This window comes from Meles meles, chromosome 12 (assembly GCF_922984935.1).
Source record: "Meles meles chromosome 12, mMelMel3.1 paternal haplotype, whole genome shotgun sequence".
NCBI classification, from domain to species: Eukaryota; Metazoa; Chordata; class Mammalia; order Carnivora; family Mustelidae; genus Meles; species Meles meles.
Genome location: NC_060077.1, coordinates 4629800 through 4655512, shown reverse-complemented (window position 1 = coordinate 4655512; position 25713 = coordinate 4629800). Strand labels below are relative to the sequence as shown.

Sequence of the window (25713 nt, the reverse complement as noted above, 5' to 3'; positions counted from 1 at the left end):
AGAGGTCAGGCAGAGGAGAGAATGGAGAGCGTCTGCTATCAGATAGCGTGCTTTTGGGGGACAGAAAGTTGAGGCCAAAAATGTCCCAAAATTATGATGCGGTGGTTGTACGACCCTGTGTACTTGATGAACAACATCATACGCTTCAAATGTGTGAATTGTACGGTACGTGAATTTATCTCAATAAAGTCATTACATGTTAAAATGCCATTACGGCAGATTAGTCACAGAGTGTGAGACTACTTTAACACTAACAGATGCATCGAGATTTCTAGGACTCAGCTTCAAATCTCCATTATCCAGTTATCAGGAGTTAAGTATTTTTAAAGAACATTCTACTGGCAGAAGACAGGCTATAAGATAGCAACGATGTTTGTGGGCCTAAGTAAACATATGTTTTTAAGTCAAATGTTTATAGGTACTTTAATCATGGAAGTTTTGTTTTCCCGATGAACCTCATATATGGAAGTTTTTAGAATTTAGGCCCCCCTCTCCACAGTGACCTAATTAAAGACAGCTTTAAACAGCAAAGCTCAGGATCCAAATTTCTGAATCCAAATTGGGTTCTGCACAGAACATGGCCTCCACCCTTGATCAGAAAACCGTAAGGAACGAATACATACGCGCACTCTGGCCCGGTCAGTGTGTGGCACACAGGAAGCAGGGGCCCGGGACCCTCAGACCCTCGCCGGCCGCTGCTCTATGGAGCCCAGGCAACAGACACCACGGCCAGACAGGTTTTCTTCCCCTGTGTTACCATCACCACCACGATGCATTTAAGAGTAAAGCTCTTTGATTCAAAATGTTATGGAAACATAGGACACAAGACAGCATCGTCGCCGGAGAGAATCCAATGTTGAAGAAAACCCACCAACACACCAAAACGCCATCGAGATTTGCCACTAACACCCGTTACACTGTGACATCATGATGCCACCCTGCAGTTCGGCTCTGTGATCTCCTAAGACCTTTCAAACCACTGTCCTTGGCCTTTTTTTTTTTAAAGCGAGGCAGTTTGCCACATGACGCATTTGGGTGCGTCTGGAGTCTTAGAAGCTCGACCACATGACATTCTCCTATAAATGGACCCTGAGAGCTTGTCTGAAGGTTCGAGCAGGGGAGCCCAGCTACTCATATACCCTTGATCAAAGAACAAGGGAAGGCCATCGCCTTTGACCGCGCACGCGGCTTTGTGGGGGTATGCACATGGAGCGGTGAGGGAGGAGGGGGACGCCTGCCTCGCCAGCCAGATCAGCCCAATCAACCCTGGCGATCAACAGGGTGACAGATGTCGCAGCCAGATCGCCCTCACAACCTGGCCTTTTCTTTTTAAGTCCTTTTCCTCTCTAGGTGAACAGAGTACTTTTCCTCTCTAGGTGAACAGAGTACCAACTTCTTACACTGTTGGTAAGAATATAAAATGGATCAAACCTCCGACACTCAAAATGCAAATAATCTCTAACATAGGGAGTCACTTCCCCAGAAGTGACTAAGCCCGTGGCCGCAGCGCCCGCAGAGGCGCAGGATTCCATTGCAGGGCGCTCCTGCCGAGGACAGACTGGAAACAACCCCAGCGCCCATCAGCAGGGGTCTGGTCTAACGGGTGAGCCACGTACCCACGCCAGTGAACACCACGTGGTCCTCTCAGAGGACGAGGTCCAGGCACAGGCATTCATAAACAATCTAAGATAGGATTTTAAGTGAAAGAAAGGTGTTTTGCAGGGTACAGAGTACTATGCTGTGATGCTTACGATAGAAAAAAGGGCTGAGGAAAATATGCCTATTTTCTCACACTCTTTCAATATAATTATATAAGACACACGAATACCATGACATGTGCCTACGTGCATGAACTGTTGCAGGAAGGATGCACTCGTGGTCTCCAGCTCAGCGAACTGGCTTGGGACGGGGGAGAAGACCGACTTTTTACTCTCCGGCATTATCACCCTTAATATCATTACTTGTCACTTTCACCATACGTCTGCATTATCTTCGTCGATTAAAAATGATTTTCAGCGGAACTCCGGTGGCTCCTTGAGCACGTACCCTCTGGAGTGGACGACTCCTTTCTGCGGCTGGACGGCGGGGCCAGCAGGCTCATGGCACTGGGCTGGTGCTCGGGTGACCGCACGATGGCGGACATGGCGATCTGCTGCCTCGCGGTGGCTGGCGTAGATGGGTGTGGATGGTCTGTGGCCTTCCGGTGGGCAGCTGGAGAGAGACCGGTCCGATGTCTTTTGGTTAGCTGGGCCACCAAGGGGCCAAAACCAAGCGGACTGCCCCTGGGCTGTCTTTCGAGGACCCCAGACCAAAAGAACAGGCATCGTGCCCAACGGGCAATGCCAAGGATGCTGTGACTCGTTCAGACTTGGGACGTCTGGACTGAGAGCTTTTGGGCCACCAAGACAGATGCTGAACTAGTACGACCAATCTGCTTGAGGTGGGTCCTCTGCCTTTCCCCACAGACCCGGCCTAGGGAGTGGCCCTACCTTCCTCCCGGGCAGACCGGAGCTCGATGCGGGTCTTCTGAAGGGCTTCCTCTAGCTCTGCGCAGCGAGCTTTCTCCTTCTCCAGAGCCACCTTCAGCTCATTGTACTGCAGAGGAACCTGTGTGGGCAAAGCAGGGTCCTCTTTCCGTCGACTAAATAAACCCTAGCAATGGAAACAGAGATATCTCCTAACTCCTGGAAACTGGCACTTGGAACTAGCTAAAGGAACTCTGACTCAAGAGGAGCAAACCACGAAAGCCAGGAGCATACTCACTGTAAGCGGATTTAGTAAAAATGGCATGTGAAGGGGGGAAAGGGGAGACTGAGCCACAGCCCATTCCAGCCGGCTGGAAAAAACTAGGGTTTCGCAAATTTTCAACAAGAGGGTTCGAGATGCTTGAACTGCCACCTCTTCCTCTAGCGTTCCCAAGAAGGAGAGCCATTTCCTGAGTCTTTACCCTCAAAAAATGGAAGTGGAGGATGGAGTCAGGAGGGATGGTTCGGAAATCACTCTTGCTCCGCATTTGTCTCATGACGCTTAGTTACAAGACACAGAGATGAAGGTTTAAAAAAAAAAAATTTTTTTTTTTTAAAGGAGACCAAAAACCTGACTAGTAAAGTGATATCAAAACAAGGGGCCTACTCAAAAATAAAAAAAAAAAAATGCAAATGGAAAACACATACTGGACATGGAGGGAAAAAAGGAATACACGGGGAATAATGGGACTGAAAAAAAAAACAAAAACCCAGAAATCAATGGAAACACCCTAACTACAGCACATGACACAATCAGATAACAATCGGCTGTTAAAATAAAAAAAGATTCAATATCATAAAAGAAGATTAAATATCATCATCATAACAAGCAGAAACAGTCACACGGCACAGCCCATCCCTTCCTGGCAGCCCCCAGAGGAGGACGCTGCTTCTGAAGGCTGCCCTCGCCCCCAATAGTGCAAACAGCGCTGGCACCACGGGCCCCAACTGCCTACCCTACTCCCTCTCACATATTCCAAGTCAGAGGGGGGCTGCCGCTGCTCCTCTGGGCCAGGAATGCCTTTGGAAGCAAACTGCAAGCTCCTTAGAGACCTTTTCCAGCTGAGAACACCTAGCCAAACCTCTTGGGGTTGAGGGCAGGGGAGCTTGGTGGTTTAGGGAAGTGTGGTTTGGGTATAGTAAAAATCTTCCCAGGTGCATCCACATAGAACCCTGTCCACGGTTAGGTTTTTTTTTTTAATTTTCTTTTTGGTCACAGGTTTTCATTTGTTTGTTTATCACAATTTTAAAGGGACGGAACGGCCCTCAGCGGAGGGCCTAGCTATCCGGTCAGGCACTGTAGGCAAGTCACCTCAACTCCCGGTGTCACACAGGCCTTTGCCAATCAAAAGGACTGGGCTGGGTAATTTCGAGTCTTTTCTAGAGCCCTGTATCTGTGCCCTGAGAATCCTTCAACAGAACTGAGGACCCCTCTCTCTTTCTCGAATCCCGAATCCATGTCCTGTAATCTCTATAGTCCTGTACTTGTGAGCTGCTAATCATTCTGGAATCTTGTACAATGACCTCCATATAAACCTTTCTCTGTGCTGCCCACCCCCTCCACCCCAAATGCTTAGGAAATCAGAGACAGGGACTATAATTTTAAAGGCCATGAACACAAACCAGTATATTACAGACTTGATTAATGACATCCCTTCTGTAAGGAGTGTTCTATCTCAAAACCTCTTTTCAACCCAGTATAAAACAAGAAAATGTGCGTTTTGTTTTCTTTGATGTTTCTCTAATTATCTACCGCAGCGGTATTTAATGAATCACAATGGCCGAGCAAAAACTCCCCACTTTTCAAACACGAGGACCCACCTTTTTCTTCTTAGCGGGCTGGTCCATTTTGGCTTGCAGAAAGTCAATGAGTTTCGTTTGTTGAGAAATAGTACCTTCCATTTTCACCTTTTCGTGAGAATAGAGAACCTAAAAATTCATAAAAACAAAAATAATCTTAGCCCTCGAAAGAAAGATGCTTTTAAATTTGGTATTTTAGGGGCACCTGGGTGGCTCAGTGGGTTAAGCCTCTGCCTTCAGCTCAGGTCATGATCTCGGGGTCCTGAGATCGAGCCCTGCTTCAGGCTCTCTGCTTGGTGGGGAGCCTGCTTCCCCCTCTCTCTCTGCCTGCCTCTCTGCCTACTTGTGATCTCTCTGTCAACTAAATAAACAAAATCTTAAAAACAAAATTAAGGGGTGCCTGGGTAGCTCAGTGGGTTAAAGTCTCTGCCTTCAGCTCAGGTCATGATCCCAGGGTCCTGGGATCAAGTCCCGCATCGGGCTCTCTGCTCAGCGGGGAGCCTGCTTCCTCCTCTCTCTCTCCGCCTGCCCCTCTGCCTACTTGTGCTCTCTCTCTCTCTCTCTGTCAAATAAATAAATAAAATCTTCAAAAAAATTAAAAAAATTAAGGGACACCTGGGTGGCTCAGTTGGTTAAGCAACTGCCTTCAGCTCAGGTCACTATCCCAGTGTCCTGGGATCGAGTCCCACATTGGGCTCCTTGCTCAGCAGGGAGCCTGCTTCTCCCTCTGCCTCTGCCTGCCACTCTGTCTGCCTGTGCTCACTCTCTCTGTCAAATAAATAAATAAAATCTTAAAAAAAAATTTTAATAAAAATAAATAAATTTGGTACTTTAAGAAAATAAAAAAACTAAGTCATGAGGATACTAGCTTATGAAAATTCAACACAGACTGCACTGGGCCAGTATTTACTTACTCATTCCTTTTCTTATGGCCAAAAACAAAATTTTAAAAAGGATTGGTAGATGGATAAGCATACGGGGGGAAAAAAAAAAGTCAGGGGTTAATATAGAATCTCAGAGCTGATCATTACAGGTATGCTCTAACTTCCCTGAAGGTTTGGAAATTTTCATAATGAAATATGGGGGGAAACACACAGTATGAAGAGATCACTCTCATGATTTCACCAGATGGCTTTCGGCCATGACGCTTTGCATCCGCAGACCATTTCTAAGTAAATCCCCTTTGCCAGTTCTCACCTGAATGTTTTCTAGCTGGTATTCCAGATCACTCCTTTCCGTCTTCAGCAGATCCGCCCGGTCCAGAGCTTCTTGCAGCCCTTGAGTCAGACGGAAGATGTGGTTCTTCTGCATGTCCATCTGCTGCTGTAATTTGGCTTGCTAGTGGGGGGAAAGGCCAGAGTCTCGATACCATGGACAATACAACTCGTGCCCCCACTGTTCTTGTCACCAAACTAATCGCAGGCATGGCGCCAAATTTCGGCCCTGAAATCATCTCGTTCCAGAATTACCGACTGTCTTCTGTCCCCAACAGACGCATGGCACAGTTAAAAAGAACGTGCCCAGAAAACTTGGATGGCCAGCAAGTCACAGGATCCCCGCTGTAAGAGGAAGGCCAGGCCGCCGTGTCTGCCTTTCCATTTGGTTACAGTTAAGGACACTTGGCCCATGTGAGTTGACATCGAAGATGCTGTGAATTACTGCCATGACAGCTAAGCTCCAATCTGTCTTAGCTTTGCTTTGTAAGGTCTCAGATGCTATTGTGAGAGATGGCTTTGTTCAGGCAGTGTGGATGCGCAAAGGGGAATCACATCACCTCTCACTTTAAGGAGCACCTCCCCAGGGTGAGGGACCCCCAACCAGGACACAAATAGCCACAATCACAGGAGATGCTTCTGCAGTATGGGGAGGAAGGAAGAGGAAGAGCCCAGATTCAGCACAAGAATCAGTAAAAACCCAGGAGGCCGGTGGAGGTGGCGGGGGGGGGATCACTTTAGTGTTTTGGAAATAGTTCTGTGCTGAAAATCTCTCTGATTTTTATAATGGAAGTCAACCAGAAAATAAGGCAGGCTATAAAGATGCTGGTTTTATGGCTCTCTTTCCTAAAATGCTTCTGTTTCTAAAAAAGCAGGAGAGAGCAGCTACCCTGATGAGACACCACCTGATGTCATCTGACCCCGGGTTGACAATCTAACCACCGCGGAGGCGGCCCTATTACCCCCTCCCGTGGTGGCCTAGAATCTCTGCAGGCTCTAGGACAGAGCTCCCCAGGAGAGTAAACACGGCCACGGGCATTTTCCGACAGGCCACAGCAAATCTTCACGTCCTCAGCCCTAGAAGGCCAAGGGCCACCAACAACTTCAGAGCTTGCTGACCCTCTTCATCCCATTCGCTTCCCTCAACCTATGTTTTGTTTCTCTTTCCAGCTCTACTCCTCAATGGCCCTTCCTCTTGAGGGGAAGCGGATTCCTTGAGGCATCACGATGTGGTGGGACGAACGTGGGCTTTGGAATGCTACGGACGCCAGTATGAATGAGGACTCTAACATGTGCCAGTCATAGGACCATAGGGCAGCTCATATTGGCTCTAGAAGCCTCGGTGTCTTCATCTGAAAGTAGGTATAATGACCGCCACACCCCCCCACCGCGGACTGGGTGATGTTCTGAGCGCCGTGCCAGTGTACCATAGATGCTCAAGGAATTTTAGCAGTCTTTCTCTCTCTTCCCTTTCCTCCATCTGGTTCAGACTCCCCTCTCCCTACCCCCACTGTCTTCCCTGTGCAGACCTCCTCCACCAGCCTCCCTCATCAGTCCTCCATAAAGCAAGAGATACTGTCATCAACTCGAGATCACCTGGCCTATATACCAACCTGGAATTTCTGACCCAAACCACAGAAACCCCTAAAATATTGGGGGGAGGGGAGCAGAGAAAACAGCTAAGATTACCTCTTAAAGGGAGCTATCAGTCCCCTACAGCGCAAGTGATTTCCACAAATTACCCTCTTTAGTTTCTTCCCACTATTTTAGGACAACATTAATTACTAGGCAGGAAGCAGAGAACCAGGAGCTGGGGACAAGAATCGGTTTGGTGACAGCCGGGCCCAAAATATTTCTCTAGAACAAATGCATCAACTGTCCATTAGCTTTCCAAGAAACAGGCTGCTTATTGACTGTAATAAAAAAACAAGTAAGAGTGGCAGGTTGCTGCTCAGCGGAATGTCTTTTCAAAACCATTTACCTACTTCCCAGAGAGAAGCAAATGGGGGCTATTCACGGGTCAGTGTCGGACTGAAAGGAGAGCGTTAGCTCTGTGCTTTCATCTGTCGGACAGTTTCACAAGGGCGACAGGAGACTGGCAGGACGCACGAAGGAGCTGGATCACAGAACCGGAGCACCAGACAACTCTGGTGGCTGAAAGGATGGATCAAAACCAACTAGAGAAAGTTCAAAAGGACAGTATTTTTAAAAACACTGACTGCTAGGGGAGCCTGGGTGGCTCCATCGGTGGTAAAGTGTCTGCCTTCAGCTCAGGTCATGATCCCAGTGTCCTGGGATCCAGCCCAGTGTGTGTCCGGCTCCCTACTCAGTGGGGAGTCTGTTTCTCCCTCTGCCTCTGCTCCTCCCTGCCCTGCTCATGCTCTCTCTCAAATAAATAAAATCTTAAAAGCAAAGAAAACCCGAAAAAACAAAAAAACAAAACACTGACTGATAAACGTAGAATATAAAGATGGTTATTAAAAAAAAAACACACAAAAAACTAAACCTATGGAAAGGTTGGTGGCCATGTAACAGGTCAGTGGGTGATGATGCAACAAAGGTACCCAAAGAGCCCAGGGTAACTGGCAGAGGCTTACAGAGCTTGGAATGGAGCTGGCGATGTCCCACAGTACTCCATGTTGTGCAGACCATGCGGACTTCTAGAAAGTCTCTTTGGAAAGATAAATCTACCAGAAAAGAACATTTCAAACTTGGAGGGACTTGAAATGTTTCTCTTAGGAAAGGCAGGGCAGTCTGGAGTGGGAGAGTGAATGAGATATCTAAGTGACCGTCAGAGAGATAAAAGAAGTAAATTTCTCATAGAACTGTCACATAGGAGCCAATTCATGGAAAGTACGCAGAAGGGCACCTGGCACATAGCAGTTGTTAAGGAAACATTATTTTTTAAATTATCCGTTAAGTAATTTGATCACTAATCAGCATTAATCTCTTTATTTTGGTTGGAAATATCAGACTGCTCTATTTTCAAATGTTTCAATGAAATAGAACCAGTGGCTGGAAGTTACAAGCTTTAATTCAAAATAAGACAAGACTTCCTGAGAATTAAATTTACTGGAAAAAGTGGGTTGGCATATCCAAAAACGCTGTGCACTCAGGCTGAGGTCCAACCAGGTGCACTGGGGGGAATGTTGGGGAAGGGATTCTCTCTGCCTTAGACAGGTTAATTTGACCAGAATTAGCAAATGGATTTTCATCTTTGGCGTTACTTCCAATGGACTGAGAGTGGCTGCCAAGTGCCATGTCAAAAAAGGTTCTGAAGCCATTTTGGGCCCAAGAGGAAAGATTTAGAAGAAATATCCATTAGCAAAATCTGCCAGGGGCAGGGATGAAGAGGACAATGGACCAAGGGCTGGGAATTTGGGTTGCATGACATAAAAAACTCTTCCCAATTCTGAGGCTGTGATTCTGGCCCCCTTTATAGGTCTCTGTACCTCATGAAGAGGACACTTGGGTTAACTGAAGAAAGAAGACAAGTGAGCAAATACAAAAAAGGGAAGAGAGACGAACAAGAACACTCTTTATCTATGGAGAACAAACTGATGGTTACCAGAGGGGAGGTGAGTGGGAGGATGGGAGAAATAGGGGATGGGGATTAAAGAGGACACTTATCAGATAGCACACACACACACACACCAATATCTCTTGATTTCAAGAAGTGTTATAATCAGATGGTCTGGTAACAGAACAAGGATAGACATGTAGATAACTTTGCAACAAGAAAATTTAACGAGGGGGGCACCTGGGTGGCTCAGTTGGTTAACCCATTGCCTTCGGCTCAGGTCATGATCCCTGACTCCTGGGATCGAGTCCCATATCAGGCTTCCCCTGCTCTGCAGGGAGCCTGCTTCTCCTCTCCCTCTGCCTCTTCCCTGCTTGTACTTTCTTTCTCTCTGTCCAATAAATAAATAAAATCTTTAAAAAAAAAAAAAAGAAAGAAAATTTAACGAGGTAAAGAGTCTTTAACGAATGGTACTGGAGTGACAGGATAGTTCTATGGAAAACAGTCAACCTGTCCTCTCATACCACACATAAAAATTAACTCAAAATACATCCGATATCTCCATATGAAAGCTAAAACTATAAAACTTCTAGGAGTACAGAGAGAAGAAAATATCTTCAACTTTAGGGTAAGCATAGATTTCTTAACTAGGACACAGAAAACAAACCATTTTTAAAAACTAATAAATCTGACTTCATAAAAATTAAGAACATTTGCACTTTGAAAGATACTGTTTTAAAAAACAATGCAAGGGGCACCTGGGTGGCTCAGTGGGTTAAGCCGCTGCCTTCGGCTCAGGTCATGATCTCAGGGTCCTGGAACTGAGTCCCGCATTGGGATCTCTGCTCAGCAGGGAGCCTGCTTCCCTCTCTCTCTCTCTCTCTGCCTGCCTCTCTGTCTACTTGTGATCTCTGTCAAATAAATAAATAAAATCTTTTAAAAAATAAATAAATAAATAAAAGACAATGCAAGCTACAGACTGGGTGATTTACCATCCATACATCTGGCAAAGAATTAGTATCAAAAATTCTTTGGGGTGGCTGGGTGGCTCAGTGTGTTAAAGCCTCTGCCTTCGGCTCAGGTCATGATCCCAGGGTCCTGAGATGGAGCCCCACATCAGGTTCTCTGCTCCATGGGGAGCCTGCTTCCCTTCTTTCTCTCTCTGCCTGCCTCTCTGCCTACTTGTGATCTCTGTCTGTCAAATAAATAAGTAAAAATCTTTATAAAAAATAAAAAAGGGGCGTCTGGGTGGCTCAGTGAGTTAAAGCCTCTGCCTTCAGCTCAGGTCATGATCCCAGGGTCCTGGGATCGAGCCCCGCATTGGGCTCTCTGCTTGGCAGGGAGCCTGCTTCCTCTTCTATCTCCACTTGCCTCTCTGCCTACTGTGACCTCTGTCTGTCAAATAAATAAATAAAATCTTTAAATAAATAAATAAATAAAAATCTTTAACAACTTTACTCAGAAGTAACTACCCAGAAGATTTGAACTTATACTTCCCAAAAGAAGATATATGAATGACAAAGACATGAAAAGATACTTATCATCTTTTATTATTTGAAAAATGCAAATTAAAACCACAATGTGATAGTGTAATTGACACACTAGAAAGGCTAAACAATGCCAAGCATTACAGATTGGAACTGCTGTTGGGCGTGCAAACTGGAACAACCACTTCGTTATCAACCTATAGGTGGGATCCAGCAATGCTCCTTCAAGAAGAATGAAAACATATCCACACAAAGATTTGCCCACAAGTTTTCACAGCAGATTTATGTATAATAACTAAACACTGGAAACTATTCAAAGGATCATCAACAGGGGAACGGATAATTTATGGTATACCCATACAATGAATTATTGCTTAGTAATAAAAAGCAATGAACTGCTAGTGCATTCACCAACCCAGATAAATCCCGCAAAAAACATGCTCAACTAAACCAAAGAATCGAAGACTGCCTGGGCGACTCAGTCAGTTAAGCGTCTGACTCTTGGTTACAGCTCGGGTCATAAGCTCAGGGTCACAAAATGGAGCCCCAAGTCAAGCTCCATCTTCAATGGGGAGTCTGCTTGAGATTCTCTCTCTCCGTCTCCCCCTGCCCCTACCCCACTCACACACACTCTCTCTCTAAAATAATCTTTAAAAATTAAAAAAAAAGAATTCAGACACAAGGAGTATATATAGTATGACTCCACTTCTAGGAAATTCTAGAAAAGAAAAGCTATCGGTAGTGACAAAGAGCAAGCGGATCAGTGGGTTCCCAGGGCCAGGGTGAGAAGGTATTGACTAGAAGAGGCATAGGGAACTTTTTTGGATGATGAAAATGTTTTATGCTTTCACTGTGATGATGATTAATCAGGTGTCCCCACTTTAAAAAAAAGTATCAAAAAAAAAAAAAAAGAACATTCAGGTTAAGCCCTTGGTCACATGGTTATAAAGTGCACAGCAGGCCCAGGGGTCCTAGCCACATCCTGAACGATAAATATCATTCTTTGTTTCGTAATGGTTTCAACTGCCAGTGAAATCTGCCTCAAACTCAGTGTCAGCCAGATGTCTGTGCTCATAACTCTATCTGCGAGGTACAGGCTGGGAAGCTGGAAATGTTCTCGTGTCGTTTGGAAGTGAGAAGGAGGGGACTGAATCAGGATCCCAGCCTGCTATTCCAAGACTTGTCAATGAGTCACCACGTAACCTTGGACCAAAGTGTCGAGCTGTCAGAACCATCTCTCTTCCTTCAGAAGGAAAATAAGAGCAGGCAACATCACTGATTATTTCTGTTCTGTTTCCAACATGTGCCTACGTGGGGGCGTTGTCTACTCATTCCAAATAAAAGACCATCGTTCCTTACTTGACCACGAGGTAGATCTTCACATTTTTAAGACAGCGTTCTTAATGCTGCCTTTGGTGAACTTCCCTATGTGTATATAATTAATTTTATTGTAAAAATCTCTATTGTGTCATAATATACATAAAATTTACCATTTTAACCATTTTTAAGTGGATAGTTCCCCAGCACCAAGGACATGTTCGGTGTTAGGCAACCATCACAGTCATCCATCTCCAAAACTCTCCCAACTCCCACCCATTTTTTTAAAGTCTCATTCTGTAAAATATTTCATACGCACCTGTGAAATTTTCACCACACTTTTCAAAGTTAATAGCTTAGCAATATTATTTCTATCAGCAGGGTCCTTCGGGAGGCATCATATAATAAAACCTCAACTAACCAGAATGGGTGACCTGGTTAATTGAACCATCAGGTTCACTATGGGCTAAACAGAACACTCTTGGAGTCCTGTTTCTCATTAAATGTCTTTAGAAAGTATATTTGTTCTGGTTGGTCCGTTCTAATGAACAAAGCAGAATCATTAGTGATTCAGCATATAAGGGAAGGCTTTGGTTGGGAGTGGGAAGTAGTCATCAACTTAAAGAGAGACTTTCAAACTTCTGTTAAAAGGTCCAGGAAATAATATAAAGGATGGGTTCTGGAGCTTTCCATTCTGTGTCTCAAAGGCAGGGCCTAACTTTTTTTTAACTGAATTAAATGGATGATCAAAAGTCTTCATGACATTTAGTACGTAGCATAAATCTAGCCAAGTCCCTGCCCTGTGCGTGAAGCCAATGTGCACAGATGTTTATCAGCCCGAAAACTGAATATACTTTAGATATTAACTCTAAAAGCACAATTTCGTTCAGTATTCAGTCACCTGTATATTTAACAGACTTCCATTTGGCACATACTCATTGGTGCTCAACATTCTTTTAAGCACCACGTGAGTGGATACAAGTGACAAAGATCTTCTGGACTTCGTGACATGTTCTTTGAACATGGTAAATGCCTTCAAAAAAGTATTAAGTGACCACCTTACTCTTTCTTGAAAACTCAGACTTCAAAACGTGGATGTCTGATCTGGATGTGACCATTTAACACAACAAATTTTCACCTTCAGAATTCCACCTGGCCGTTTCTCGGGTGTCATAGACTCACCTCTTCCAGAAGCCTCTGTTTGAGCTCCCGTTCAGTCTCCAGTTTCTGCTGTAAACTGCGGGCGTTCATTTCAAGCATGGCATGTTTCTTCTCCAGGTCATTGAGCTGGGCATTTGGAAAAATTGGCCATGATATCATATTAAGGAATGCTAGATGCTGATGATTTTGCAAATACCCACAGATTTTCAAATGTAAAGAATCGGGTTCTGAAGATCAGAGTATAAGTATTGTTTTCTAGGAGCGCCTAGGTGGCTCGTTGGTTGAGCGCCTGCCTTTGGCTCAGGTCATGATCTCAGGGTCTTGCGATTGGGCCCCACGTTCAACAAGGAGTCTGCTTCTCCCTCTCCCTCTGCCTCTGCCCCTCCCCCCACTCATGCTGATTTCCATATGCCCATGCTCTCTCTCTCGCTCTCTCAAATAGATAAAATCTTTCAAAAAATAAATGAATGAATAAATAAATAAATATTGTTTTCTAAAAGTATAACACAAAGGTCCATGTCACAGCTAAGCCTTATATGGGGATAGGATTATTTCTAAGGCATGGGTCACATAAAGAGCTATGACAAGTTCTAAGACAAGCATGATCGCTTTGAAATTAATTAAGTAATCAAATGCTGAATTCTTACTATTTGCACAGCATTATATCAGGGCTCTTGGGGATGAAAAAATGGATGAACTCTCTTAAGAATCTTATATAAAGTCCAAAGGCAGAGAGCAGCCCATAACTAGACATGGACACAAATAAGGATTGCTTTGTCACGTAGTATTTTTGATAAAAGGGGTATGGAGAAGAGAAAGTCTTCCTGAATTACCAGTTGTCTAGAAAAGATTACATCAATGTCTGGAGTCCAGTTTGTTTTTTATTTAAAGTGAGTTCCGCATCCAGAATGGAGCCCAACTTGGGGCCTGAACTTACAACTCTGAGATCAAGACTTGAGCTGAGATCAAGAGACAGACACTTAACCGAATGAGCCACCCAGGCGCCCCAATGTCTGGAATCTTAAAGGATGGGCAGAACTTTGCTACAGACACTCTAAGAACAATAAAATAGAAAAAAATATTCAAGTTCAATCACAAAAGTGTTCCTTTACCTCTAAATAATATACTAATTTCCTCATGGGTTAAAAAAAAAAAGTAAGCCAGTATCAAGGAACTCCAGAGTGCTCCTAAGTGGCAAACTCTAGCCTTGAATCCAATAATTTTATTTCTGTGAAATTTTATTTTTGTAAGAAAATAATCATGGATATCCATAAAGATTTATAATACCACAGCAGAAAATTGAAAGAAGCTCAAAGTTCCAACACAAGTAGAATGATTAAATGATTAAATAGATATTTCTGTGTTGTTGAGGTTTTTTTTAGAACTACACATTCAAAACACAGTCAGTAACTGAGGAAAAGCCCCTAGTTCTACGGTGTTTTTTTTTTAAAGCTATAAAGTTGTTTACATAATAAGAATCTAAATTTATTCTGATAGGTCAGTGGTGGATTGCCAGTCAGTCATCTTTTCCTTTATTTCTCCCTGGTTTCTAAATCTGCCACAATGACTCCAAATAGTTACTTTTATAATCATGAAATAACAAAGAGTTATGCAAAATATGAAATTCAGATTCTTGCTTTATTTTATGCGTGTGTTTGTGTTTGTGAAAAAGCATGTGTGTGTGTGTGAGCCTGAGTCTATACATGAAATTTCTTTGATCTGCATTCTTGTTATCTGGAACACTGGAGCATCTATTTGAAATCTCTTTCAAGACTTAGATAAACCTCCAGAACACGGAGACATAATGTGGCATGCTACGTGGATGGTAGGTGCCTATTTTCAATGTAAAATACTGAGGACTCACACGGCCATCAGACTCTCTTGCGCCCCTGGCCTCGGAACAGAGAGAGGCCAAGCTGCCCACTGTGGCAGCAACGGAAGGAGCATTATTAGTCCTTGCCACTGAGCACGTCCCCAGAATGCTCAACATTAAAGCCTGCAACCAACCCAGAGATTAAATCTCAAATCAGGTGCCAGAAAACGAGAAAGCAGTGTGGCCAGACCAGAATCCAGACCTCAGGGGCCTGGATAGTCACCGACAGACTGTGACACACCAGTCCCCACCACGCCTCCCATGCTCTTGCCAACCCAGGAGGTCCCGTGTGGAGCCTGACCCTGCGACTTGATGGGACAGAGTAAATGTGCATTCGTGAAATATGCAGACCGTGGATTGCACCTGCGCATGGGTCAACTATGCCTTCTAAAAGAGGGAGATGGGGGCGCCTGGGTGGCTCAGTGGGTTAAAGCCTCTGCCTTCAGCTCAGGTCACGATCCCAGGGTCCTGGGATCGAGCCCCGCGTCGTGGACTCTGCTCAGCGGGGAGCCTGCTTCCCCCTCTCTCCCTGCCTGCCTTTCTGACTACTTGTGATCTCTGTCTGTCAAATAAATAAATAAAATCTTTAAAAAATAAAAAATAAATAAATATAAGAGGGAGATGAAGAGGTCCTCCTAAAAGCAGAAGGGATGGGCACTGACCTTGTCAGAGAGGCTCTCAGCTTTCAGCTTCTGCTCCTTGAGGGCCTGCTGCAGAGCGAGGATCTCAGCCTTATGCTCCTTCACCGCCAGCTCCACCACCTGGCGGGACTCGGTGATCCGCTGGTCGGCCCGCGCCCTGCCAGGAGAGCACAGGCCCATTTCAGAAGCCCCCCAGTCACCAGTCCAGAAGGAGGAAGTGAGCCCATATCTGATCTCGATAAGCAACCAAATAGGCTACCGGCTGGAGAGAGGCCCAACCCAGATTCCCAGTTCCAAATTATGTCTTGCTTTCTGACTGCTTACAGAGCGAAGATTTGACCCACTTTAGACCTTGGGTAAAAATACTCTTAATAGTTAAAGTTCCTATGAGTACTCACTTGGAAAGGCTGAAGGGGAAAAGGCAATTTTCCAAAAACAACTGGACTGAATGGGATGTAGCTAGACTGTCAGAGCCTCCCCTGGGAGCAGAAATGGAATGAGGTCCCCCGAGGGACCACAGGAAAACTCAATCAAGGAAACATTTCCTCTCCTTAAAGTCTAAGCAATAAGTTATATGTTTGGGGTGCTCATTAGGAAACTGAAACTCAAATCTGATGAATCTATCTATAAATAAGTTTAGAAAATAGAAAAAACAAGAACTAAGCTAGAAAAATTGCTGCCGTTCCCCATTTAAGTCTTGTGTTTTGGTCCTTCCATACCTGGGCTTATACAGTCTCCTGTACTGGCCAGTGCTCTCCTCCCTTACCTCCCCTACCCTGCAAACCCAAATCTTACTCAGCCTTCAAGGATGAACTCAAAAGGCCACATTCTCTCTAAAACCTTGCTCAATTTCTCCTCTTGCAAGGAAGCTCTCCTTGCTCTAGATCCAAAGCATAGACGTACTCCTCTTCCGGCACACCCCACTCTCTATTTGAGGTGGTAAATACCCGAATGCATAATTCATCTTCTCCATGAGACTTGCCTCTTGAGTAGAAGAATTAAGAATTATATTTTACTCATCTCGGTATCCCACGTAACACCAAAATAGAGGGGCGGGGGGGGGGGGAGAGAAGAAAAGCCAAGATCTCTCACAACTGTCCCTGAAAGTATACATGAAATGTCTTCCTAAACACAGCCCATAATTATACCTTCCACGTGCGGTTGTGTGTTTCTTGATGCTGAAGTCAGCTTCCGACCCTCAAATTGGTCTCTGAGGGAATCTAGAAACAGCTCGGAGAGGAGCTGCTCTTGAGGGCAGAAGGGAGGGGGTCTGCGTGAAAGTGACTGGAATATACCATGAAGGCTCAGGGGAAAGAGGAAGAGGAGGTCTTAAATCGGCAGCCCGTCACCTGAGCAAATACCGCGTGGGAGGACATCCAAAATATGAATAGGTCTACCAGTGTCTCTTGAAATGGAGGGAGTCTCATCTTTTGCCTCCAATCTTTTCTAGTGTAAGTGACTTAGCACACATTCAACATCCAACACATTTGGCTGAGTCTACCATACTGTGGTCAAGTCAATGTGGGAAATGCCAAAATGAGTCCAATGGTATCCAGCTAAATGTTTTGTGAGAGGCGTTTCTAGGCATAGTTTATCTCGGTTAAGGAGTTCAGAGTATCCCAGGAAGGTCAGTTTCAGAGGAAGATGATATGAGTGAGGCTAAGAAGGAAGGATACAATTCATTTGTGCACACATGAAGTCATGAGCTAACTCTTGCGTGCACACTGGAAAATGAGACCTATTCTTCAAGACCATTTATTTCTATCTGCTGGTAAACTGTCATAATAGACCCATTTTGTTAGATCCAAACACTTTCCAGCTATAAAGCTGTCATAACCAATCTTCCCGTTGGCCATGTCGGCAGTGTGAAAGGCACCCCCCAGGGGTAGGAAGTATGTGACCTGCACTATCATGGCGCCAGAAGGAAGATTCTGACTTTGGAAATGAAAGTGGGAAAGCAGAGGAAATATCCTGCTTGAATTTATTATTTCCTACCATGAAAAAAAAACCTCAACTATTCTTGTAGAGAAGTTGTTCTCAACCAAGGTTGATGCTGCCCCCTTGGGACATCGGACAATGTCTGGAGACATTTTTGGTGTCAAAAGGTGAGGAAGGGGTTATTAATGGCATCTGGTGGGTAAAAGCAGGGATGAGGCTCACATTTTATGAGGCACACGACGGCCCCCACAACAAGGGATTATCTAGCCCAAACCGTCAATAGTGACGAGGCTGAGAAACCCTGGTGTAGACAGGTGACTAGCTTTACAGAGGACTGGGGTTCGAATGGAGATGGTCTTGCTACATGGTCACAAAGATAACAAACGCAAGGTAAGAGTTTCTGCCAAGGAAGCACTGAGCTATTTGCTCTGCTGCCTCCTAGGCCTCCACATGGGGTAAAAGGACACCAGCTTTCAACACAGAATCCAAGGGACACTGGCCATATTTCCAACTAGGATGATCGACACACCCAAGAATCTCCCAGCTTTAGCACTGAAAGTCTTGTATGCTAGAAACTTCTCTCAGTCCTGGGCAAGCTGGGACTACTGGTCACCCTGTTCCTAATGCTCAGGTGATCCCACTGAAGACACTGACTTTCTACAAATAGGTAGTCCCACCTGCTCTGCTTTTCGGTGTCCAGCATTCTCTGTAACTCTCGAACCCGACACTCAAACTGGGACTTCTCGTCGCCAAGGACGCTCCTCCACGCCTCCCACTGCCGCTCTTTTTCCAGCAGCTCGTCATTCAGGGCCTCCAGGTCCATGACCTGTTCTTCCAGCATCGTGCAAGTGGTCTTCAGAGCCTCCATCGTCTGCAAATCAGTACCACTGAGTTGTGCCTTGTATCAAATGAGGATTTCCTGGATGTTACTTGTGTTGGATCAGTGTCAGAAAAGCTCAAGTTTCTAACTACAGTCCGAAACACAGTGTATCTTTTTCTTCTATAGACCCAGGGGACCAGACAGGATTGGATAAAGGGCCATTTCTGCCACCATCTTGAAGACAGAACCCAAAGCAAGCCAAGGGGGAGGAGACTACGCTTAAAAATCAAGGGACTCGCACTAGCCTCCCAGAACGTTCTATTTTATTTTTACTTTTTTAAAAATCCAAATGAAGAGGACAACACACTTCTAAAAGCTACTTTTTCCAAGCCCCCAAGCCCTCAAAACAGACACGGAGATGAAAAAGAGCCCATTTAATAGACAAGGCTCAGTCTCGGATCCCTTGGGAGAGGTGTCCAGGTGCCCGCTCTAACGGGATCCAAGTGCGCCAGGGATCCCTGACACTGCTTACTGCCCTTACTTGCTTCTGGCTGGTGAGCTGCATCTCCCTCTCCGTGATCTCACGGCGAAGATGGTCCACTTCGCTTCGTAGCTGTGCTATCTCATCATTGGCGCCGGAAGCCTCGTCAAGTTGTTTGGACAAGTAGAAATTTTGGTTGTTGAGCTCAGCATTGTCCTCGGTGAGCTGGTTTAGCTGTTCCTCCAGGTCTGTGATTACCTAAAGAGGAAAGGAACCCAGTTCTACATCAAGCAAGTCCGTCTGAAATGAGAACTGCTACGAGAGCCATTGATTTTAGAACCTACGTGACACGAGCAATGCACGGGCCACTTCCGCTTGCTCAGCCAACCCCGCTGCCAAAGCCGAGCTCCCATGCCCGCCCACTTAGCACTACCACACATATGCTGTGGCGGAAAAAGAAAAGTCTCTGATTCTTTCTCACTCAGGAACCATCTGGAAGACATGGCAAAAGCAGATCAGTCAAAAGTGACTGTCGTATGGAAGTGACAACTTGAAATGAGATCAAGTTAATGGACGATAATATAATGTGGAAAGTGCAAGCCAAGGACAGGCGTCTGAGAGTAGCATCACAATTAGCTAATTAAACAGACGGCACCATCCACAGGACATGAGAACCGGAGATAATCTTAGAAAGCAAAATGGAAGTTCTTATCGAGGAGGACTGACTGAGAAGGACACTGAGAGTTATTTTAATACCTCGGCAATAAATTTAATTTCATGCAACAAAAGGGAAAAATTTAAGGGAAGCTCAGAATAATCCTGAAAACATTGTACCATGGCATCACTTTAATGGTTTTTATTATACAGTTAGCTATCAAAAAATGGGAAGGCATGTATATGAAATTGTCATTTTATTGAGAGATTTAATCTGGCTTTGCTAAATTATTTCCCTGCTCAATGGCAGAATGACTTTGCTTTCAGTGCATTTAGCTTCCCTATTCTCTTTTCCAAGGTTCAGTATCAGGCTTGCAGAGAGCTATTGTACGTAAGACTTTCGAAGTTTAAGGGCAATTTTCTAATAATAGTTGGAATAGAGGCACACAGGCAGTAAATTAAATTTTATGTAACAAAAAGAAGTAAATTAAAAGGAAAAGCCTTGAAGCCTACGGTTTATTAATTGTTTCTAATTTCCAAACCTAGAGTAGACTTAGTTTAGGAAATGTTTCCATGACTAATTCCCTATTTTAACCCCCTTTGATTATCAATTTTTAAAACATCTTCCCAGGCACATAGAATTAAAGAACATCAATTAAGGACATTTGTGCAATGTGGTTCAGAAAACAGAGCTTTTCATTTTGTTAACTGAGCTGATAAGCTTTTAATGTAGTTAAGTGGTCTAGTAATTTGTATTTTAATGTCAAAAGCCCTGTTAACTCCTAATGTATTGGTTTGAGGTGCACCGTTGATTACAAGATGGGGAATGAAGGTTATCTGGTTGGGTCCTTAGCTAGGACTCCTTCTTTATCATGGAAAATGGGGGTGAAAAACTGTAAGTTTGTCATTCCTAGTGGGCAGTTATGGCTCAGAGGGACCCTTGGATCACCCTTTTGGGTGACATGGTTAAATCTCCTAAAAGCAGAAACAAGGACTAAACATGCCCAACAGTTCAACTGGTCCCTATCTTATATGTAATAAAGCCATTCCTTAAGATAGCTTTCATCCCGGACTGTAAATGCCTCCATTTAACTATTATGCTTCCTTCTAATGTCCCTCCCTGCCCCCGACCAAAAAAACAGAGGCAAGCTGGCCTGGAGTCTGGAGCCCTAAATCCTGAACTTTGCAGGGCTGGGGTCTTCATTTGTGATATGGAGGTAAACCCTGTATTTACTACCTCCTCTGTTTCTTTCTTTCTTTCTTTCTTTTTTTTAACATTTTGAATGTTCTTTCATACTGCTCCACCTTAATGTAGCCACTGGAATACAAGGGATAAAAATTAATGACCAAGACAGGGCGCCTGGGTAGCTCAGTGGGTTAAGCCGCTGCCTTCGGCTCAGGTCATGATCTCAGGGTCCTGGGATCGAGTCCCGCATCGGGCTCTCTGCTCAGCAGCGAGCCTGCTTCCCTCTCTCTCTCTTTGCCTGCCTCTCTGTCTACTTGTGATCTCTCTCTGTCAAATAAATAAATAAATAAAAATCTTTAAAAATTAATGACCAAGACAATGCTTCATTTTAAAGACTATCATGGTGCCTCTTGCAGAGCAAAGAGACTACAGAAAACCTGCTCACATAATATACACGTGGCCAAAATAGTTTACTCGCCACCTGAAGATATACCTGAGCCTTTGGGTTCTCACTCCATTTCTGATTTAGGGGAGAAAAAACTGCAATTTATTATTAGCCCATTTCTGCTAACTCTTCTCCCTTCAAAACAGATTATAAAGTGCTAAGGAAGAAATGCTTGAAAAGCTCAGTGAAGTGCCAAGATGATGATTCTCACTTCATCTGCGATGGGCCCACTGGAGTGGGAGGCGTCCTTCTAGTCCCCTATTGTCATCCAGTTTTCAAGGGGTCTCACATCTCTGATTTCTACTTACAGTCTGTGGCTGTTGGTTCTATATTTTACCCTCTCTATTTTGCCTGTTTGTCAAGAGGAGGCTTATGTGTTTGTGTGAAGCACCCAAACACTCATTAAAGCATTTTAACTCATCCAGACTTCTTATATATTCCTTCTGCCCAAGCCATAATATGTTTAGCTTGTGATTCTATTTTGAGGTGCTGGAGTTGGGGTATTAAGTACTAGCATTAGACACCCCCATACACATCCACACACACACATTATTGGGTTTACAGATATTGAACTGACTTGGGACACAGGCAGAAAATTAATGGTCTTCACGATTCAAAAAAATTTTTTGTAAATTATTGTGATAGGCAATCTGTGATGCTGAACCAGGGAATGCACAAGGAGAATTCTTAGGTCTCCCATGTGTCCATGGGTGTATCCTCTCTACCTCAAGGGCAAATGATATGTTCACTCTGTTATGAATTTGTTAACCTTCCAACCCCAAGGATACAGGGTAAAGAAGAGAAACTGGAAGGCTGACTCCATCTTAGCAGTAAGAAGAGGGGGGAGACAGCTTCCTAATGCAGGGCCAACATAGCTCTCTTCCATGCTGTTTTTGCAGATAAGAGATCGTGATGCAGTTCTAAGAGGAAATAAGGATATAAAAAATTATCTACTGTCGGTGTCCAAAAGAGAGAGAGAGATAGATCTATTTGGGGTTATCTGTTTTTCAAGGAAACCTGACAGTTCTGAGCAAGAACTCTTTACCTCTCACACCTGATGGGAAGACCAGTAGAGAGAAGGTTACCAGGTAAATATTCAATAGCACTCTGGGGGGTGAAGAAACCAGCCAGATGTGGAGCATCAGGCTAAAAAGACACAGGGCTGAAGTCCTACCGGAATGTCTGGTTCCTTCTTGAAGGCAGCTATTTGCATATTATTTATTTTTAATCTTATAGCTGACAGATTGATTCATAATTAAAACTGTGTCATATGTTTGCCCACCAACTCCCCTCCAAAACAGACTTAGGTAGGGTTTTAGGTGCCAGATTGGATCAAATCCTTTTTTTACATCTCGTCAAAATATAGAAATGGTCTGAGCTGGAAAATCTTACTGCTCATGAGCTTTTTAAAAGCTGCTAACTGGGAGCTCCTATCGTTGAGTTATTACAGGAGTTCCCACCAGCGACAAAGATGACGTCTCCGTGCAGAGACAATCTCAGACTGAGCCAGTAAGAAAGAAACACCCATCAAGCCCTTCAGAAGTGTCTTTAAGGGCCTTTGAAGTTGAAAAACTGTAACAGAGATCTCATTTGCTGCCAAATGCTGTCCTAAAGCAGTGGTTTTCAAACTTTTTAAAGGGGCAGACCATTTTCTAAACAAAAGAATACGTCATAAACCCAATATAATAAAGTATTAATAGTAACCCATACTGTTTAGCACTTCCTATGGACCAGACCCTTTGTAATCACTTGGATGCTTCATCTAATTCTTGCAGGACCCCCATGACGTAAGCATTAGCACCAAACTTCTGATTCTGTGAATTAGTGTCTCCTAAGTTTTACTGTTTCTGAAATGTGAACATATATTGGAACTAAGCAGCTGTGTCTCTGCCCTCACCAAGCCCCTATAGAGCAGTTATTAAATGAATTATGCATCTTATAATTGATGATATATTGGAATGGGGAATATACAATGTCAGCGCCATTTTACAGGTGAACAGATGGCGGCATGGATGTTTAACATTACAGAGACTACAAAGAAGCCAATTTCGAATCAGAACCCAATCTGACTCCAGAGTGCATGGCTGGACCACAAGCAACCCAGCAGCTCTAGCTGAAGTATTGGGCGGGTGGGGAGGGGGAGGTGTCACTGTTTTGGGTTCTCCCTTCCACTGGGAGAGGTCCCAAGTCTTCTCCACAGAATGCCAGAAGTAAGTAAAGCAAGGATTAGAAGTCACCACTTCTTTTTTTTTTTTTTTTTTTTTTTCAAAAAAGCAAATGTGAGGGATCGAGAGAATATAAAAGTTACATAAGAAAGTAACTAAATTCATTCTACATATTGGCATGTTCTATTAAAAAACAAACCTCTAATTTTTAAAATCTGGGGGAGGGAGGATTACCAAGAGGCAGATGGAAACATTTGAGAGTAACAGATATGTTCATTATTTTGATTGCCTTACTGGTTTCACAACTGGGTACACATTTCAAAACTCTTGAAGTTACTGTACTTCAAGTATAACCTCAATAAATCTATAAAAATGTTTCTTAAAAAAGCTCTTATGAAAATGAGGCATTCACACACACACACACACACTCGGAATATTACTCAGCCATGTAGAAAGGATGAGATTGTGCCATTTGTGACAACATGGATTGACCTCGAGGGTATTATGCTAAACGAAGTAAGTCAGACAGAGATAGACAAGTACCACATGTTTTCACTTACATGTGGAATCTAAAAAAACAAAACAAACGAACGAACAAACCAAAAGCAGAAGCAGACCCACAAATACAGAGAACTGATGATTGCCAGAAAGGGGAGGGGGGTGGAGGAATGGGTAAAATAGGCAAAAGGGAGTGGAAGATACAGACTTCCAGTTCTGGGATGATTAAGTCACAGGGATGAGAAGTACAGCATAGGGAATATAGTCAATGGGATTATCACAGCATCGTATGGTGACAGATGGTAACTATACTTGTGGTGAGCCTAGCATAATACATAGAGTTGTTGAATCACTATGTTATAGACCAAAAACTAATGTAATATTGTGTATCAACTATACTTCAATTAAAAAAAAAACTGTTATGCCAAAAGACTAAAAAAAGAGAAAACTCCAGATGAAGGATTAACGATGTACACATTTAAAACGTATCCAAGTTTATTTTAGGAAAAAATAGTAATATAAAAAAAAATCACGGTCATAAAATGAACTATGTTTTATTCAGTGATCATTTATGAGCATGTAAGTAATATAAGCAAATAATTCGTGCATTAAAAAAAAAGAAACGGAGACAGTAAGATACTGAAAATGTGGGGGCCCAAGAGTATAGGAACAGAACGTATCAGCTTCTCAAGGAAGAGAGGCAGAATGGAGGAAACTGGGAGACACTTGTAAGGCGAGCCTACCACTGAGGCAGCCATTGGCACCAGGAAATACCGACCAAAAATCCATTTGCTGGGTACCTCCTAGAGTCAAACAGAGGCATATCTCGTGACCTACTAGCTACCCCATTCTTGGGTATTTGCTCATCAGAAACAGGTGCTTATGACCACCAAAGGACTCATGCAACAGTGCTTCCTGACAGCTGTGTTCCTTACGGCAGCAATTTGAATCCCACCAGCAGAGGAACTGATAAATAAACTCCAGTTCTATGTGTCCAGGGGCAACACTACATCATAATTAATGAAAAGAAACAGATTCTTGACAGACTCAACCACATGGACAAACGCCACAGACAACTCAAGTCAAAAAGAGCTAAGCCCAAGAGAGCATACCCTCCATGATGTCATTTGTCTGAAGTTCAAGAACAGGCCAAACTGATCTCTGGTATCAGAGGTCAGAACTGTGGTCACCATTTGGGCAAAGGATGCTGATAAGAAGAGGACATGAAAATGTTCTGGATCTTGATCTATGTGGTGGCTACACAGTTGTCTATATGGTGTAAGAACTTCATTGAATTGTACCCATAAGATTAGTGCATTTATGCATTTTACAGTGTGGATTTTGTAACTAAATTAAGGGGGGAAAGCATACACTCTTAAGACTTAATGTCCCATTTATAAGAGGTGAAGAGGAAAAAAAGAGTTCATTACAAGACAATAAAAGACTTATGTGGGGAGTATGGTGGGGTTGTTTCTGGAAATTCACAGATGCGAATAACACAAATGGAGACAAGTTCACTGAGTACTAAGAAGGTAATAAAACCATGAAAGTACCAAAGAAAGGAGGTGGAACCATGAATAGGGTGACAACCTGTCTTCTGAAAGGGGGCCTATTTCAGTCCTTTGTTCTAATGGGAAACAGAGTGAGCTTCCGCTGACCCTACCCCATCATATAACATGTGTATGACGCTTCTCCGCTCGCAGAATTTAATTCTCTTCATGTAAATGACATCTCCCAAAGAGCCATAGAGTTTCATTTTGCCCGGTAGGAAGTTAAAATCTCTAAGTCCACAGAACTTCTCCAGCAGCAGGCTGGAGAGCCTTGCGAGGCAACTGCCCCCAGTGTCTGCACAGTGTCTAGCTGGGACCAGCCTTGGAACCTTCTACACTGGGGTGGGGGCAGGAGCTGCCTTGGGACTTTTGTTGCAGCTACTGAAGCCTATGCAGTGAGAACCATTTCCACCTTTTCAACCATCCTTCCCCAAACAT

At 43.9% G+C, this 25713-nt stretch overlaps 1 protein-coding gene and 1 long non-coding RNA gene across 3 annotated transcripts in view; one reads left to right on the top strand and one right to left on the bottom strand.

Moving 5' to 3' along the window:
• Positions 1 to 9087, top strand: part of LOC123954000 — a 36732-nt gene extending 27645 nt beyond the window's left edge. The window contains exons 5-7 of the long non-coding RNA XR_006821017.1: positions 5818 to 5953; positions 6710 to 6897; positions 8982 to 9087. This is a non-coding gene — a long non-coding RNA (uncharacterized LOC123954000). The remainder of the gene's footprint in view (positions 1 to 5817; positions 5954 to 6709; positions 6898 to 8981) is intronic.
• Positions 1 to 25713, bottom strand: part of CIT (citron rho-interacting serine/threonine kinase) — a 164745-nt gene that overhangs the window by 23719 nt on the left and 115313 nt on the right. For both annotated transcript variants that reach the window (XM_046024531.1, XM_046024532.1), the window contains exons 25-32: positions 18838 to 19035; positions 18154 to 18347; positions 15560 to 15695; positions 13046 to 13150; positions 5523 to 5663; positions 4347 to 4454; positions 2490 to 2652; positions 2047 to 2211 (exon numbers count right to left, since the gene is read on the bottom strand). In XM_046024531.1, coding sequence (XP_045880487.1) covers positions 2047 to 2211; positions 2490 to 2652; positions 4347 to 4454; positions 5523 to 5663; positions 13046 to 13150; positions 15560 to 15695; positions 18154 to 18347; positions 18838 to 19035 — 1210 coding nt within the window. The remainder of the gene's footprint in view (positions 1 to 2046; positions 2212 to 2489; positions 2653 to 4346; positions 4455 to 5522; positions 5664 to 13045; positions 13151 to 15559; positions 15696 to 18153; positions 18348 to 18837; positions 19036 to 25713) is intronic.